The sequence below is a fragment of the Marmota marmota genome, unplaced genomic scaffold, assembly GCF_001458135.2.
Source record: "Marmota marmota marmota unplaced genomic scaffold, marMar, whole genome shotgun sequence".
Taxonomy (NCBI): domain Eukaryota; kingdom Metazoa; phylum Chordata; class Mammalia; order Rodentia; family Sciuridae; genus Marmota; species Marmota marmota.
The window spans coordinates 28,116,708-28,134,402 of NW_026000082.1; the positions used below are offsets into that span (position 1 = coordinate 28,116,708).

At 37.5% G+C, this 17,695-nt stretch overlaps 1 protein-coding gene across 3 annotated transcripts in view; it reads left to right on the forward strand.

Moving 5' to 3' along the window:
• The window catches only part of Kiaa0319l (KIAA0319 like), a 111,352-nt gene that overhangs the window by 56,721 nt on the left and 36,936 nt on the right, over positions 1-17,695 (forward strand). For all 3 annotated transcript variants that reach the window (XR_007352106.1, XM_015485281.2, XM_015485280.2), the window contains one exon: positions 17,312-17,558. Coding sequence is in view for 2 of the 3 variants with exons in the window: in XM_015485281.2 (XP_015340767.1) it covers positions 17,312-17,558 (247 nt within the window). In the remaining variant the exon portion in view is untranslated. The remainder of the gene's footprint in view (positions 1-17,311; positions 17,559-17,695) is intronic.

Consider the following 17,695-nt stretch of genomic DNA (forward strand, 5'->3'; position numbering starts at 1 on the left):
CATATGAATTTCATGATTGCTTTATCTATTTCTACAAGAAATGCCGTTGGAATTTTGATTGGCATTGCATTAAACCTATAGAGAACTTTTGGTAATATTGCCATTTTGATGATGTTAGTTCTGCCTATCCATGAACAGTATTCACCACATCAATAGACTTAAAGATAAGAACCATATGATCATCTCGATAGATGCAGAAAAAGCATTCGACAAAGTACAGCATCCCTTTATGTTCAAAACACTAGAAAAACTAGGGATAACAGGAACATACCTCAATATTGTAAAAGCTATCTATGCTAAGCCTCAGGCTAGCATCATTCTGAACGGAGAAAAATTGAAGGCATTCCCTCTAAAATCTGGAGCAAGACAGGGATGCCCTCTCTCACCACTTCTGTTCAACATAGTTCTCGAAACACTGGCCAGAGCAATTAGACAGATGAAAGAAATTAAAGGCATAAAAATAGGAAAAGAAAAACTTAAATTATCACTATTTGCGGACGACATGATTCTATACCTAGCAGACCCAAAAGGGTCTACAAAGAAACTACTAGAGCTAATAAATGAATTCAGCAAAGTGGCAGGATATAAAATCAACATGCATAAATCAAAGGCATTCCTGTATATCAGCGACAAATCTTCTGAAATGGAAATGAGGACAACCACCCCATTCACAATATCCTCAAAAAAAATAAAATACTTGGGAATCAACCTAACAAAAGAGGTGAAAGACTTATACAATGAAAACTACAGAACCCTAAAGAGAGAAATAGAAGAAGATCTTAGAAGAGTTGGTTACTTTAAATTTCAGTTTACCTCTTGTTGACTTTTTAGTTATAGTATGCAGACTAATAACCCTCTAGGATCTTAACATATTCACAGGTTCCTAGAATCAAGATGTTAAGTTACTTGGGAAAGAAGAATTAAGGTTGCAGATAGAATTAAGTTTATTATCTATCCTTAACATGGGAAGATTATCTTGCATTATCTGCATAGGCTTAATGTAAACAAGAGTCCTTTAAAATAAAAGAGTAAGAGGGCTGGGGATGTGGCTCAAGCAGTAGCGCGCTCACCTGACATGCGTGCGGCCCGGACAAAGATGTTGTGTCCGCCGTAAAACTAAAAAAAAAAAAGAAATATTAAAAATTCTCTCTCTCTCTCTTTAAAAAAAAAACTATGATTATTAAAAAAAATGAAAGAGTAAGTTGTTGCTATGGAAGAAAGACACACAGAGGTGTAACAGCTTCCTTTGCAGATGGGGGGACAGGGAACATGAGCCAAGGCCTCTAAAAGCTGGAAAGACAAGAAATGGACTCTTCTGTAATGAATTCTTCCTGTGTTCCAAGAGTGGAACACAGCCCTTTCATCCCCTTGATTTTATTCAAGAGATCTATATTGGATTCATAGCCTACAAAACTGTAAGGTAATAAATCTGTGTTGCTTAAAACGAATAAGTTTGTGGTAATGGTAATTTGTGGTAGCAGTGATAAAAATTTAATACAGTAATAGTTCTTCATGGTGTAGTTTTAGTGATTGCTATAGAGTATAGTCTACATCTTCAGTTTATTGAGAACTACCTTAAAAGTGGCTATTTCACCTTCATTTATAAAAAAATATTTTCACTGTTTAAATAAACCCCAGTGGTAGGTTTCTTTTTTGCCTTCAGCACTTTTACAACATTGTATCAGTGTCTTGTAGCTTGCATTATTTTCCTTGAGAAATCTGCTATAATTTTATCTTTATTCCTCTGTACATAATGTGTCTTTTTTCTCTGGTTGTTAGATGATTTTCTCTTTATTACTATTTTAAGCAATTTCATTGTATCGTTCCTTGGTAAAGTTTTCTTTATGATTTATATGTTTGGTGTTTGTTGAGCGTCTCTAATCTGGATAAGACATTGGGTTTATAGTTTTCATTAAATTGGGAATTTACTGACCATTTTTCTTCAAATATTTTCCTGCCCTCTGCCTTTTGAGAAAGCCGATAATAAGCATATTTAACAACCAGAATTTGTTTCACATTTTACTGATGTTTCGGTCATTTCTTTTCAGTTATTTCTCTTTGTTTCATGTTGAATGATTGCTATTAAATTCCTACAACTAAAAAGAAATAAATATTTAAAAAAAAAATAAAATTCTACAAATTTACTGGGTGCAGTGGTGCATGACTGTAATCCCAGCAATTCAGAAAGCTGAGGCAGGAGAAGTTCAAGGCCAGCCTCAGTAATTTAGCAAGACCTTTCAAAGCTTAGCAAGATTCTGTCCCAAAATAAAAAAATAAAAAGGACTGGGGAGGTAACTCAGTGGTAAAGCAACCCTGATTTTAATGCCCAGTACCAAAAAAATTTTAAAAATTCTTCAAATTTACTAATCTTTTCTTATACATTGTCTAAATCTGCCATTAAATCCCCAAAGTATTTTTATTATTTCAGACATTGAAGTGTTGATCTCCAGAAGTTCATTTTGGTCTTTTTTATGCCTTCCATGTCCCTACTTAAGTAGTAGTTCCCCCTTGTCTGTGAGGTATATATTCAGTACTTGCATAAAATTGTAATACTACTGAACCCTATCTATGTAGAGTATGTTTCTTCCGGTGCATATGTATATACAATAAAGTTTAATTTATAGATTAGGTTCAGTAAGAGACTGTGGTGGTCAGCTTTCTGTCACTGCAGCAAAACCCTGAGATAATCACTTATTAAGGAGGTAAGATTTTTTTTTTTTTTTAACTCAGTTTTCTAGGTTTCAGTCCATGGTCAGTTGTCTCATTGTTCTTGGGCCAGTGGCAGTACATCATGGTGGAAATGCATGGCAGAGGAGGCCTGTTTACCTCATAGCAGCAGGGAAGTAAGGAGAGGAAGAGGATGGGCCAGGGTCCCAATATTCCCTTGAAGGGCTTGCCCCCAGTAACCTCTAATAAATCCTACCTCCTTTTAATTCAATTTGAATTTTTTTTTTTTTTAATACTGGGATTTGAACCCAAGTGCTTTATCCTTGATCCATACCCCTAGCCCTTTTTATTTTTTATTTTGAGGCAGGGTCTTGCTAAGTTGCCCAGGTTGGCCTTGAATTTGTGATCCTCCTTCCTCAATCTCCCAAGTAGGTGGGATCACATGCAAGTGACACTGTACCTGGGTAAGCCCTACCTCTTGGAGGTTCTACCACTTCCCAATAGCACCATGGGTTGGGAACTAAGGGCTCAATACATGGACCTTTGGGGCACATTTCATATCCAAACTATAGCTGACACTTATAGCGATAATAATAAAATAGGAAAATTAATGTTTGAAGTAGAGTAAGTATTACTAGAATATAGGTACTGCAATATTGTGACAGTTGATCTGATAACCAAGATGACTACTGACTAATGGATGGGTAACAAACAATACAGTGTGGATACACAGGGCAATGGGATGATTCATGTCCAGGAAGGACAGAGCTATGTGGTATTGGATTTGATTGTGTTACTCAGAATGGTGCGCAATTTATAATTTATATATTTTTTATTTTTGGAACTTTCCACTTAATGTTTTTAGAGTTTGTTGACTTTGTGTAACTGAAATCACAGAAAGAAAAACTGTGATTTAGGAGGGACTGCATATGCTCAGTCTTTCTTATAGATTTTTGAATATATGGAATATAATCATATTAATTAGTTTAATATCCTAACTACCAGGTCTGTCATCTCTGTTATTTCTGGATCTGTTTGTTTCTTCTCTTTCTTCCTTTTCCTTCATTCCTCCCTCCCTTCTTTTGCTGGGTGTCCATCCCAGGACCTCACATATGCTAGGCAAGCACTCCATCACTGAAATACATACACCCCATCCCTGGATCAGTTTTAATTGATTGATATTTTTCTTTATAACAAGATTTATTTTCTTGCTTCTTTGCTTCAGTTTATTTTTGGTTGGTTGTCAGATCTTTTTAATTTTTTTCTGAATATTTTTGTACTACTGTAGGTATTCTTCAGCATTATTCTGGGATGTGGCTAAACTATTTGAAAACAGTTGGATCCTTTGAGTCTTTTTTAAGTGTTGTCATGTGAGTTCAGAGCTGTAGTTAGTCTAGGGTGAGTATTTCTACACTATTGAGGCAAGACCTTTTTTTTTTTTTTTTTTTTTNCCAGATAGTCATCTGGGGCAAGTAAGGCCTCCTCTTAGTTGCTTTTCATTTCTTAGGAATTGCTGTTTTTCATTACCTGATGTCTGGTGTGTTGCCATTGTTTCATATGTTTTGTTTTTTAAAAATACATGAAAATTAAAAAAAATTTTTTTTAAAATTTGGCTTTTAAAAAGTTATTTAAATTTTTAAAATTGGTTTTTAAAAATTGTTTCGGGAGGATGATAAATCTGCTCTATATTATTTACTCTATCTTTATTGGAAGCAGAAGTCCACTAGGTTTTTTGTACCTCCCCCACTTTAAAAAAAAATTTTTTATTAGTTATTGATGGACCTTTATTCATTTATTTGTTTATATGTGGTGCTGAGAATTGAACCCAATGCCTCACACATGCTAGGCAAGCGCTCTACCACTGAGCCACAACCCCAGCCCCCCTTTTTTTTTTAATATTTATTTTTTAGTTGTAGTTGGACACAATACCTTTGTTTTATTTATTTATTTTTATGTGATGCTGAGGGTGGAACCCAGGGCCTTGCAAGTTCTAGGTGAGCGCTCTACCGCTGAACCATAACCCCAGCCCCCCCCCCCCGCCCCACCTTTTTAATAAAAACATTTTGTCATCCATCTGTGAAACTTACTCTTCACTCTGATATTTACTTCTCCAGTTTGGGCCCAGATGCTCTCTTAAATGTTTGCACAAGACCTCTATCATTGTATTTTCAGTCCAAGAACATGATGCTTGTCATTCAAAATCAGTATTTCCAAATATGTCCTTAATTTTGTCTACTTGCATCTATATTTACTCTTCCAATGTACTTTTGTCCCTTTTACCAATAAATATCAAGCTTAGTCTATACTTACTTTCTTTCTTTGGTCACTTTTATTTAATCCTCAGCCCTGTGAAATTTGGTTTCTACTGAAACTGCTCTTGCTGGTGTCACTGGTAACTATACAATTTCCAGTTGTACTATATTCTTTTCAGTCCTTATTTGATTGTACCTCTCTGTGTTACTTCATACTGGTTGTGGTTTTTCCTTATTTCTTGTTATAGCACACTTTATGGATTCTTTTCTATCTGATCTTAACTTCTTAGTCAACTTTATGGGTCATTTCCACTGTTCACATATTCAACCTTGGTATTCCCAAATATTTTTCAACTTCTGTTGCCTTCACTTGCATGCTTTTTTTTTTTTTTTTGTAGTTCATTCTTTCCCTTTGGGTTCAGCTACTATCCGTAGAAACTTGAAACAAATCTGAGCCTCTTTTGGGATTTCACAAAGGTACTTTATTTAAAAAAAAAATTCCCCTTTATTCTTGTTTCTTTGTCATTGTTGTTGTTCTTTTTCTTAGTTATACATGGCAGTAGAATGTATTTTGACATATTATACATACATGGGATATAACTTCCCATTCTGGTGGTTGTATGTGATGTGGAATTACACTGGTTGTGTATTCATATATGAACATAGAAAAGTTATGTCTGATTCATTTTACTGTCTTTCCTATTTCCATTCCCCTCCCTTCCCTTCATTTCCCCTTTCTCTAATCCAGTGAACTTCTATCCTCCCCTCCATTGTTTGTTAGCATCTACATATCAGAGAGAACACTAGGGCTTTGGATTTTGGGGATTGGCTTATTTCACTCACCGTGACCGTCTTCATTTCCATCCATTTACCAGCAAATGCCACAATTACATTCTTCTTTATAGCTGAGTAATATAGTCCATTGTGTATGTATATCATATTTTATATTTAAAATATAAATATTTTATATTCCATTCATCTGTTGAAGGTGGCACCTAGGTTGGTTCCACAGCTTGGCTATGGTGAATTGAGCTTATACATATTGATGTGGCTGTGTCAATATAGTATGCTGACTTTAAGTCCTTTGGGTATAGACCAAGGAGTGGGATAATTGGGTCAAATGATGCTTCCATTCTAAGTTTTCTGAGGAATCTCCATACTGCTTTCCAGAGTGGTTGCACCAATTTGCAGTCCCACCAGCAAGGTATGAGTGTACCTTTTTCGCCCACATCATCACCAACTTTCATAGTTACTTGTATTCTTGATAACTGCCACTCTGACTGAAGTTAGATGAAATCTCAGTGTAGTTTAAATTGGTATTTCTCTAATTGCTAGAGATGTTGAACATTTTTTTCATATATTTGTTGACCCATCATATTTCTTCTGTAAAGTGCCTGTTCAGTTCCTTTGCCTATGTATCGATTGGGTTATTTATTTTTTATTTTTATTTTTTTGGTGTTAAGTGTTTTGAGTTCTTTATATATCCTGGAGATATCTGAGGTACAGGTTGCAAGGATTTTTCTTCCATTCTGTAGGCTTTCCCAGAAGTACTTTATATTTAATATATGAAAAATATAACTTGCCTCTTATTTTTTTAAAGTTGCTTTTCTGTAGTCTGTCTTGTATCTGGCACTGCTATAATCAGTCCCTCACTCAGGCTAGAACCAGGAGTGCTATTTTATACTCTTTTCCCCAAATTCCAGATCTATTTTAGTTTTACAAATATTAGATCTTTAATATTTTAAAATCTGTCCGACAGAGGGTGTTTCCAGTAATGATGGCAGAGTGAAGTGGTCTCCTGAACCTTCCCACAGATAATAATGATAAAATCTGTTTAAAAAAGAAAGTATCTCAAGGACTGGAAGACATCCAAAAGCAGACAGAAGCAAGAGGAAAGTATAATTTTGAAAAATGGCAACTGGAAGTTGTTAGACCAGGATGCAAGAAAAGACCACTGACTCAAATTAAAATCAAATTAAAGCAAGCTTATTATTTCGACCGGTGGGGCTGCCTCTCCCTCCCAAAAACGGCGGGAACAAGACAGCCACCCCATCTTTCCTGCAGCCCAGCTTTATAGCCCAGAAAGTTACACAAAGGGGGGTTACAGATAACAGAACTCTGACAAGCATCACACTAATGGTAGTTTACATATTTTGTTGGCCCCAACATCAGAATTTATGAGGACCATTAGAGCCTCAGAGAGGGTCGTTGTTTGGCTAGGGAAGGCCAATATTTATGAGGTGTCACTAAGTTTCAGAGAGGGCTGCTATCTGGTCAGAGCCAGGCATGGGTGAGTTCAAGGCACCGGCAGGCATTCCAAGCAGGTTCAGAATTTGCAGTAATTTATAGTAAAGCCGAAATTATCTTTTCATGGCTTTGTGGCAAGATGGCTCCCAATTTTAAGAAAGGATCAGGTTGGGTCTATCAGAAGTGATTAGAATTATGAATTTGCAGCTTTAAATTTTTTTTTTTTGCCTGAGGGCATTCAACAATCTCCACAGCAGAGAAAAGTGGCACAGGAAAACCCCAACTTTGCTTCCTTAAGGTGGTCAAGAACAGAGTTCCCAATATAAAAAGTACCTGGAAATTTAGCAGAAGGACCTTATAAATAAAAGCCACAGAGGAGGGTGAACCCATAACTGACTATAAACTAAAATCCCTGGCTGAACCTCTAAACTATACCTGAATGGGGAGACTCAAGAGGCCTGGTGAAAAAGCAGGCAGAGGTCAGAAGGGTAGAGTTCTGTCTTTGAAGGACAGAACCTTCTTTGAAAGACAGAACACCAGGTGAGCTCTGTGAATTTACCGCTTTTTGAACTGAGTGAACTAACCGTGGGACTTTTTCAAGTTAGTCTTAGTTGTTTTTAGTTAGTTTGAACTAACCATGGGAAATTAGGTGGCAGAAATCTAAAGCTTTATGGGCTTGAGGTATCTGTCAGAAGACAGAATCTCAGGCTGAAAAATTAGGGAAGAAAGTTCAGCTAGGACAGGCCCCAAATAATCTCTGGCCAAATTGTTGGCTAGTTAGTTATCAGTAACACAGGCTGACATGTAGGAACCAGGTTGAAAAAGCAGCTGTAGGGCTGGGGATGTGGTTCAAGCGGTAGCGCGCTCGCCTGGCATGCATGCGGCCCGGGTTTGATCCTCAGCGCCACATACAAACAAAGATGTTGTGCCCCGCCGAAAAAAATTAAAAAATAAATATTAAAATTCTCTCTCTCTCTCTCTCTCTCTCTCTCTCTCCCTCTCTCCCTCTCCCCCCCTTTAAAAAAAAAAAAAAGCAGCTGTAAGAATTACACAGAAATAGCAGTTGTTGAACACTGCAGGAGGGACAAAGCTTATAGTTTAAGTTTATGTAAGTTACTTGCCTACTAGGGAAAACCCCCAACAATTCCAAAGAAAATACAATAGAATCCAGAACTACTGCATATTTCAGACAGAATGTCTTGTATTCAGCCAAAAATTATTAGACATGCAAATGATCAGGAGAGAGCAAACATACTCAGGCACAAAAGGCAGTCAATAGAAAAATACCTCCAAGTTGACTCAGATGTTGGAATATGTAGTCAAGTAGCTACTGTAGGGCTGGGGTTGTGGCTCAGTAGTAGAGAGCTTATCTTCACATATGTGAGGCACTGGGTTCGATTCTCAGTACCACGTATAAATATGAACAAAATAAAGATACATCAACAACTAAATTTTTTTTTAAAAGTAGCTACTGTATACATATATTCAGAGAATTAAAGGAAATTGGTTTTAGTGAGTGAACAGATAAGGGATTAAAAAAAAAGAAATATGGGATAATTTTATAAACGGGAAATTGAAAACAAGAGGACTTCAGTAAGAAGGGGTTGGTAATTTTATTGTTAAAAAAAAAAAACAAATATAAAACTGAGGCAAAACCAAATATTTCAGGGCACTAGAAATAAAATGAAGCGGGCTGGGGATGTGGCTCAAGCAGTAACGCGCTCGCCTGGCATGCGTGGGGTGCTGGGTTCAATCCTCAGCACCACATACAAAATAAAATAAGGATGTTGTGTCCACCAAAAATTAAAAATAAATATTAAAAATTCTCTCTCTCTCTCTTAAAATAAATAAAATGAAGCCCTGGGTGCCATGGTGAATGCCTATAATCCCTATAATCTCAATGACTGAGGCAGGAGGATTGCAAATTCAAGGCCAGCCTCAGAAACTTAGTGAGACTCTGACTCAGAAATGAAAAAGAAGGACTGGGGTTGGAGCTCACTTGTAGAGTGCCTTTGGGTTGTGTTCCCTACCCTGGGGGAGAGAGGGAAGAAGTGATACTAGTCTTGCAGATCAGATCTTGAAGATCAGGAACTGGTCCTTGTTTCCCTAGTGTTGAAGTTTAAACACTTGAGAAATGCTGAGGCAAGCATGGAAAGCAAGTTTTATTTAAGAAAAGGGGTAACAACAGAATTCTCCAAAGAGAAGGGGGCCCAGAGCTGGGTGTCTTCTGAGTGGGACACTCAGAATCCCCTTTTGAATCATTGCCTTCTCTTTCTTCTCCGTGTACTTGCCTGAGGGCAGGAAGGAGCAGGAGCACAAGGGCTAACTGTTAGCAACCCTTTGTCTTTTCCTTGATAACCAGCCCTCATCCTCTTGACTCTCATCTTTCATTACCTACACTGACAGTCTGACCTTTACCCCCTGCTCAGTTTGCTGAGGAATGTGACATATTCTGTCCACTCAGGCCTGGTGGGGCTGCAGGCAGATTGCTTTTTGGCAAAGAAGGCTTGTGGGGGGTCAGCACAGTAGGCTCATTTTTTTAAAAAACATTTTTTAGTTGTAGATGGACTCTATCTATCTATGTGTCTATCTGGTGCTGAGGATCGAACCCAGTGCCTCACACTTGCTAGGCAAGCACTCTACCACTGAGCCACGACCCCAGCCCACAGCGGGCTCATTTTATAGAATTATTCTCTTAACTTCGTGTTCTCACCATTCTCATCTATCTGTCCCCTTATGTAAGCAGCAAAAACAAATTAAAAAGTATTTATTATTAAAAAGCTGGTAATGCTTTGAGTGAGTACAGTGGGAGTCAATGGTTATTTTCCTAGGGTTTCTCCCACCTGTCCCTATCTCCATTGTCTCAGCTCTGGTAACAAGAATGGTGGTTTTACCAGTTTTGCCCAACTGTGAAAGTAACAACTTTCTTGCCAGAGGGGGCTGACTTGGTTTGGAGTAGATGGTGTAAAATCACAGCTTTGCCAACTGAAAGTGGCAAACTTGGTTAGAATCAAATGGGTAGAATCCATGGCTTTGCTGGCTAGAAGTTGTAGTGCCTTTTGGGGTGGTGGAGTGGTAGACCTGCCAGAAACATTAGAGAAATTCCTGAAAAAAAGAGCCAGAGATAAACATTCCACATGTTTCTTTCTGGATTATTAAGAAACTACCTGTGGGCTGGAGCTGAAGCTCAGTGGTAGAGCACTTGTCTAGCATGCATGAGGCACTGGGTTCAATCCCCAGCACCACACAAAAAAAATTTTAAAAAAACAAAAAAACAACCCAACAACAACAACAATAAACAAAATAAAGGTATTGTGTCCATCTACAACTAAAAATATTTAAAAAAGAAAAGAAACTACCTGCATGTGAAGAGAGATCCAAGAATGTCTAATAAAAAGGAAAACTTAGGGCATACTTGAGAATTGGCTGCAATTTTGAATGCATTCCTCAAGCAACAGTGGATTAACAGAGCACATACTTTATGGGCTTAAGATATATAAGCAACCTCTGCTCAAATTGTTAGCTGACTAGTAGTGAACTATGCAGACGCAGGGATGCTTCCCTAGGCAGCCAGGCTAAAATTAAACAAAACATAACCAAAAAACTGACATCAAATGCAACAAACTATGGGAAAGTCAGATTCTGACATTTAAGTACAGGCAATTTACTAAAAATAATCAATAGCCCATCAAAAAACACAATATATGATTGAAAATATCCAGTTTTCAACCAGATAGTATGAGACTTGTAAGGAAAGAATCAGAAAAGTGTGACCTATATTCAGGGGGAAAAATTAGTAGAAAAGAATTCTGACTGGGCCTCACCATTAGATCTATTCAGAGAGTTCAAGGTAGCTGTTAAAAAATGTTACCATTTGGGCTAGGGACATAGGTTAGTAGAGTGCTTACCTCATATGCACAAGGCCCTGGGTTCAATCCCCAGCACCACACACATACACAAAACAAACAAACAAACAAACAAAAAAACACCTTACCATCTAGGGATGCAGGGTTCATTGTCTCTGTTCAAGAATTGAAGAACAGGACACAGAGATAACAAGTAAGAAATAGGTTTACCACAAAGGCGACAGAAAAACAGAGGCAGACTTCTCTTAAGAGAAGAGGGCCCCAGAGCTGAAAATCTAGTGGGGGGAGTCTTGTTCTTTTTATGGTCTCTGGGATTTCCTCCTTTCCTCATCTCCTCCCCTGTCCATGTGCTCCTCACTATTATTGATTGGTTAGTTTTTCTGATGGATCCCCCTTAGGAGCACTAGTATGGAAGTGTCTGTCTGATTGGGTCCCCCACTTGTGTCCATAAGCCCTTTTGTCAAGCAGGAATTGACCTCATCAGAAACTCCTTTCCTGCTCCTCACTCACTATCTTGACCTGGCTACCCAAGCCCTTCTACATCTCCCTCAAAAACATGTTTTAAAAAATTAAACAATGGTCAGAGTTTTAAAGGAAAATGATATGATAGTTACTTAAATAAGGAAATAGCTCTAACCACTTTTCTTCAACATCGTATTAGAAGTCCTAGCTGTTAGCACCAAAAGACTGGCTGGATGCAAACTTCATGGATCATCTCAGCCTTTTATTCAGGAACGGTATTACACCTCCAATAGACCTACTCTCTTGGTGGAAAATGAGCCATTGGCCAAAGGAGGAGTTTGGGTTTATATAGATTATACCTAGAGGTGTTTTTGTGAGCATGTCAGTTTGGGCACTCAGGAAGAGATTAGTGTTTCACAGTTACTGTCATTCTAGGTTTGATGAAATACTTTCTCCCGACTTGTGGCCAGCATCTGAAAAGGATTTATCTTGGGAGAGATGAAAGATATCAATGTATGGCTTTCTTTTTCACTCCCTTTTCCCAGGCAGCACTATCTTGGGTTTTTAAATTTTCCTTATCTAACACTAGCCAATGTGATCATGCAATAAATAGAAATGAAGGAAATACAGATTTGACAGGAAGAAGCAAAACTTCCTTTATTCATAGATAATATGATTTTGTACCTAGAAAATGTCAAGAAATCTACATAAAATTTAGCAAGATTGTAGGATAAGTCAGTATACAAAAATGAATTGTGTTTACTAACAATGGGCAGTTGGGAGTTGGAGTTTAAAAATGTATTAAAGCATCCAAAAAACCTAAAATATATAGGAATAACTCTAACAAAATATATGCAAGAACTATATACTGAAAACTAACTACAAAGCACTGCTGAGAGAAATTTGAGAACTAAATAAACAGAAAGAGAAGTTATCAAAATGGGTCAATTAGTGTTCCCTCCACCTCCCTTCCACTCCCTCTGAAATTTCAGCATGTTACCTATTTTGGGAATAGTGAGTTTGTAAATGTAATTAGCTAAGTATCTTCTGATGAGAGGGTGGGCTCTGAATTCAATGACTGGTGACTTTACAAAAGAAAGGGAGATTTGAACCGGCTGACAAAGGGTAGAAGATTCTGTGAAGATGGGGGCACAGGTTACAGTTGCGTTGTTACAAGCCAAAGTCAAGGAATGCTAAGAGCATTTGGGAAAACATATTTGTAAGAAGCAAAGGAATACCCCAGAGAGAGGAGTATGGCCCTGCAAATACCTTGATTTTAGACTTCTGGTCTCCAGAACTGTGATAAATTTCTGTTGTTCTAAAGCTACCAAGTTTGTGGTAATTTGTTATGGGAGCTCTAGGGAACTGATACAACTGTGTACTGGATTGGGACCTAGAATAATCAAAACAATTTTGAAAAAGAACAACAAAGTTTGAGGACTTAACTAACTGTAGGACTTGCTATAAAAGCCAAGTATTCAGGGCAGTGGTATTAGCATGAAAATAGACTAAATAGATAGAACAAAGTAGAGGTGCTTAACCAGTGAGCCACATCCCCAACCCTTTTTATTTTTTGAGACAGGGTCTCACTAAGTTACTTAGGGCTTGCTAGGGTATTCCTGAATTTGCAATCCTGCTAGCCTGGCTGGTGGAAAGGGTAATCTTTTAAATGGTGCTAGAACAATTGGATACTGATAAACAACCAACAACAACAACAAAAAAAAATTGACCCTTACCCATTACAGTACAGCAAGAGTAGTTCAAAATGGATCATAGACCCAAGTTTAGGAGTTAAAACTATAAAATTTGTATAACACAAGAGAAAAATTTTATGATCTTGGTTTGGAAAAAAAATTCCTAGATATGTCACTAAAATCATGAACCATTAAAAAAGGTGGTAAATTTGGGGCTGGGGCTGGGGCTCAGTGGTAGCGCACTTGCCTGGCATGTGAAGCGCTGGGTTCGATTCGCAGCATCACATATAAATAATAAAATAAAGGTCATCAACAACTAATATGTATATATATGTATATATATATATATATATATATATATATATATATTTTTTTTTTTTAAAGGTGGTAAATTGGAACTCATCAAAGTTAGAAATTTTTGTGAATTAAAAGATAATGCTGCTGGCACATGCCTATAACTCCAGCAACTTTGGAGGCTAAGGCAGGGGTCACAAGTTTAAAGCCAGCCTCAGCAATTTAGCAAGGCCCTAAGCAACTTAGCAAGACCCCATCTCCAAAAAAAAAAAAAAAAAAAAAAAAAAAAAAAANTTATCTAACACTAGCCAATGTGATCATGCAATAAATAGAAATGAAGGAAATACAGATTTGACAGGAAGAAGCAAAACTTCCTTTATTCATAGATAATATGATTTTGTACCTAGAAAATGTCAAGAAATCTACATAAAATTTAGCAAGATTGTAGGATAAGTCAGTATACAAAAATGAATTGTGTTTACTAACAATGGGCAGTTGGGAGTTGGAGTTTAAAAATGTATTAAAGCATCCAAAAAACCTAAAATATATAGGAATAACTCTAACAAAATATATGCAAGAACTATATACTGAAAACTAACTACAAAGCACTGCTGAGAGAAATTTGAGAACTAAATAAACAGAAAGAGAAGTTATCAAAATGGGTCAATTAGTGTTCCCTCCACCTCCCTTCCACTCCCTCTGAAATTTCAGCATGTTACCTATTTTGGGAATAGTGAGTTTGTAAATGTAATTAGCTAAGTATCTTCTGATGAGAGGGTGGGCTCTGAATTCAATGACTGGTGACTTTACAAAAGAAAGGGAGATTTGAACCGGCTGACAAAGGGTAGAAGATTCTGTGAAGATGGGGGCACAGGTTACAGTTGCGTTGTTACAAGCCAAAGTCAAGGAATGCTAAGAGCATTTGGGAAAACATATTTGTAAGAAGCAAAGGAATACCCCAGAGAGAGGAGTATGGCCCTGCAAATACCTTGATTTTAGACTTCTGGTCTCCAGAACTGTGATAAATTTCTGTTGTTCTAAAGCTACCAAGTTTGTGGTAATTTGTTATGGGAGCTCTAGGGAACTGATACAACTGTGTACTGGATTGGGACCTAGAATAATCAAAACAATTTTGAAAAAGAAGGACTGGGGTTGGAGCTCACTTGTAGAGTGCCTTTGGGTTGTGTTCCCTACCCTGGGGGAGAGAGGGAGAATTTTTTAATATTTATTTACTTTTCGGCGGATACAACATCTTTGTTTGTATGTGGTGCTGAGGATCGAACCCGGGCCGCACGCATGCCAGGCGAGCGCGCTACAGCTTGAGCCACATCCCCAGCCCAGCAATTCTACTTCTAAATATTTAACCAAGAGAAATTAAAAGATATGTTTGCAGAAAGATCTGGGTTCAAACATTCATAGCAGCTTTACTTATGATTGCTGAGAACTGAAAACCACTTAATCTCCATTGATAGATGAGTGGAAAACAAAAATTGAAACTATAAAAGAGTGTGCTATTGATATACACAATACCATGGATGAATCTCCAAAACATGTTGAGGGAAAGCAGCCAGAAACAAAAATAGTGTGTATATGGTTCCTTTTATAGAAATGTAAGAAAACCCCAACTAATCTTAGAAAACAAATCAGTGGTTGCCTGAACCTGGAAGTAGAGGCAGGAATTTACTGAAAGGGGTATGAATGAACTTTTGGGGCTGATAGAAATGTACTGTTTCTTAATTGTGGTTAAGTGGGTATACACATTTTTGAAAAGATTGACTGACTGTATACATTTGAAATGTGTGCAGTTTAGTTTTGAATTATATTTCCACTGAGTTGATTTTAAAAAGTAACATTCTACCACCCTTGTAGCCACCCATCATTTCTCATTTGGATGACTGCAGTACACTCCTGAGTGTATTTCACTACAATCCTGGCTGTTGCTTTACTTCTCAGACCCATATAGGACAATGTGACCTTTCACTTCCCTGCACACACTCTTTAATTGCTCACCAGGCTGCCTCTTTAACCTGGCCTGTAGCCTTCTTCTGTGGCCCTTACCTATCTTTCTAGCTCATCTTCCATCACCTCCTGCTTCTTACTTTGCTTTTGGCTCTCAGTTCCCAGAACAGACCTTGCTAATTTCATTTCTTGTGCCTATACTCATTCTTTTGTTTAGTAAACAACTTTATCCTTTAAAACCCAGCTTAGGACTCTCCTTATCCAGGATATGTTTTTCTTTTGTAAAGATTATCCTTCATGCCTTCCCTCTCCCCAAGAGAGAAGAGGTTAAGTAGCTTCAGATAGTTTCTTTGGTTCATCATAACTTTTTTTTATAATATGTATTTTTTATAACTTTATTTTATTTATTTATATTTTTATGTGGTGCTGAGGATTGAACCCAGTGCCTCATGTATGCTAGCAAGTACTCTACCCAGCCCCAGTTCATCATAACTTTTATAGATATATTTACTATTTTAGCTTATTATATTTTTAGTTTTTACTCTGCTGCTTATTGAACACAATAATTAAGTTTTATTTTTATTTTGGATCTACATCGCCTGTTCCATAATAAGTATATTGGAAATATTGATTATAAATGTTAAGAAGACTGAGGTATATACATAGTATTGTTATTATTATTCTTTTATTTTAAATAAAAACTCTTCATAGAGAAGAACTGAAGCTGGGCATGTAATTCCAGTGGCTAGGGGCGCTGAGGCAGGAGGATCGCGAGTTCAAAGCCAGCCTCAGCAAAAGCAAGGCGCTAAGCAACTAAGGCACTAAGTGAGACCCTGTCTCTAAATAAAAATACAAATCAGAGCTGGGGGTGTGGCTCAGTGGTAGAGTGCCTCTGAGTTTAATCTCCAGTACCAAAAAGAAAAAAGAAAAAAAAAAAAAGAACTGAGTCTGAGTATGGTGACACATGTTTATAATCCTAGCTGATCAGGAGATCAGAGGATTGCAAGTTTGCAAGTTCCAGCCCAACCTGGGAAATTTAGTGAGACCTTGTATCAAAATAGGAAATTAAAAGGACTGGTGATGTAGCTCAGTGGCAGAGAAACTTCAATTCAATCCCCAGTACCAGGGAGAAAAAAAATTAATAAATCTCTCAGTATTTTTCCTTTCTTTCTCTTTCTCTCCCTCCCCCTCCCCCCTTTTTTTCTCTCTCTTTCTTTTTTTCTTTCTTTCTTTTTTTTATGTGTGTGTGTATGGTTCTGGAGATTGAACTCAGGGCCTTGTGCATGCTAGGAAAATACTCTACCACTGAGCTACAGCCCCAGATTTTATATCAACATTTTAAACAGTGTTTTTCTTTGGGTAGTATGGTAATTTTCCATTTCTGCAACAGAATACCTGAGATAATCAAAAGTTGAAAAGATTTATTTTTGGCTTAGTTTTAGAGGTCATTTGGTTCTCTTGTTTGGGCCTGTAGTGAGGCAAAGCATTAATGGTGAGGAATATGTGGTAGAGCAAAGCTGCTCACCTCATGGCAGCCAGGAACCAAAGAGAGGGAGAGAGGAAGGGGTCAGGGACACAATATAACCTTCAAAGACATTCTCCCAATGACCTATTTCCTTCAACTAGGCCCTGCCTCCTAAAGTTTCCACCACCTCCCAGTAGTGCCACCAGCTAGGGACCAAATTTTCAACACATGAGCCTTTGGGGGATATTCCAGATCCAAACTATTAACAGGTAGTGAGATTTAATTCTTTTAATATTTTTTACATTTTTGCATTTTCAGGATATCATTTAACATACTATTATTTCATGAGCTATAACCTGAGAAACTAACATTTGCTGACTCAAATTATTTTTTACATTTTTTTAGGTCCAGAAGGCAGTTACAGTTTCCAGTCCCTTAACCACAGACCTGACTACAGAGATTGCTGGTCAGCCAAAGAGTGTATCAGTCCAACCTGAAACATCAGAGGATCCTGGAATTATAGCCAGCACTCAGCAAGTAAAAAGTCCTGGGAAAATCCAAACTGCTATCCCTCTTCCAGTGGCTCCCTCCTATATTCATACAACTCCTACCCCCCAGGCTTCCTTCCAGAGCACATCAGCACCATACCCAGGTGAGGACCTATGATCCTGCCCTTGGAAATAGGAAGAAAAGTGAAGCATTCAGTCCTAATATTTCAGTTCTCTCTGCTTTTAATTGATTTGAGTATATATATATATATATATATATATATATATATATATATATATA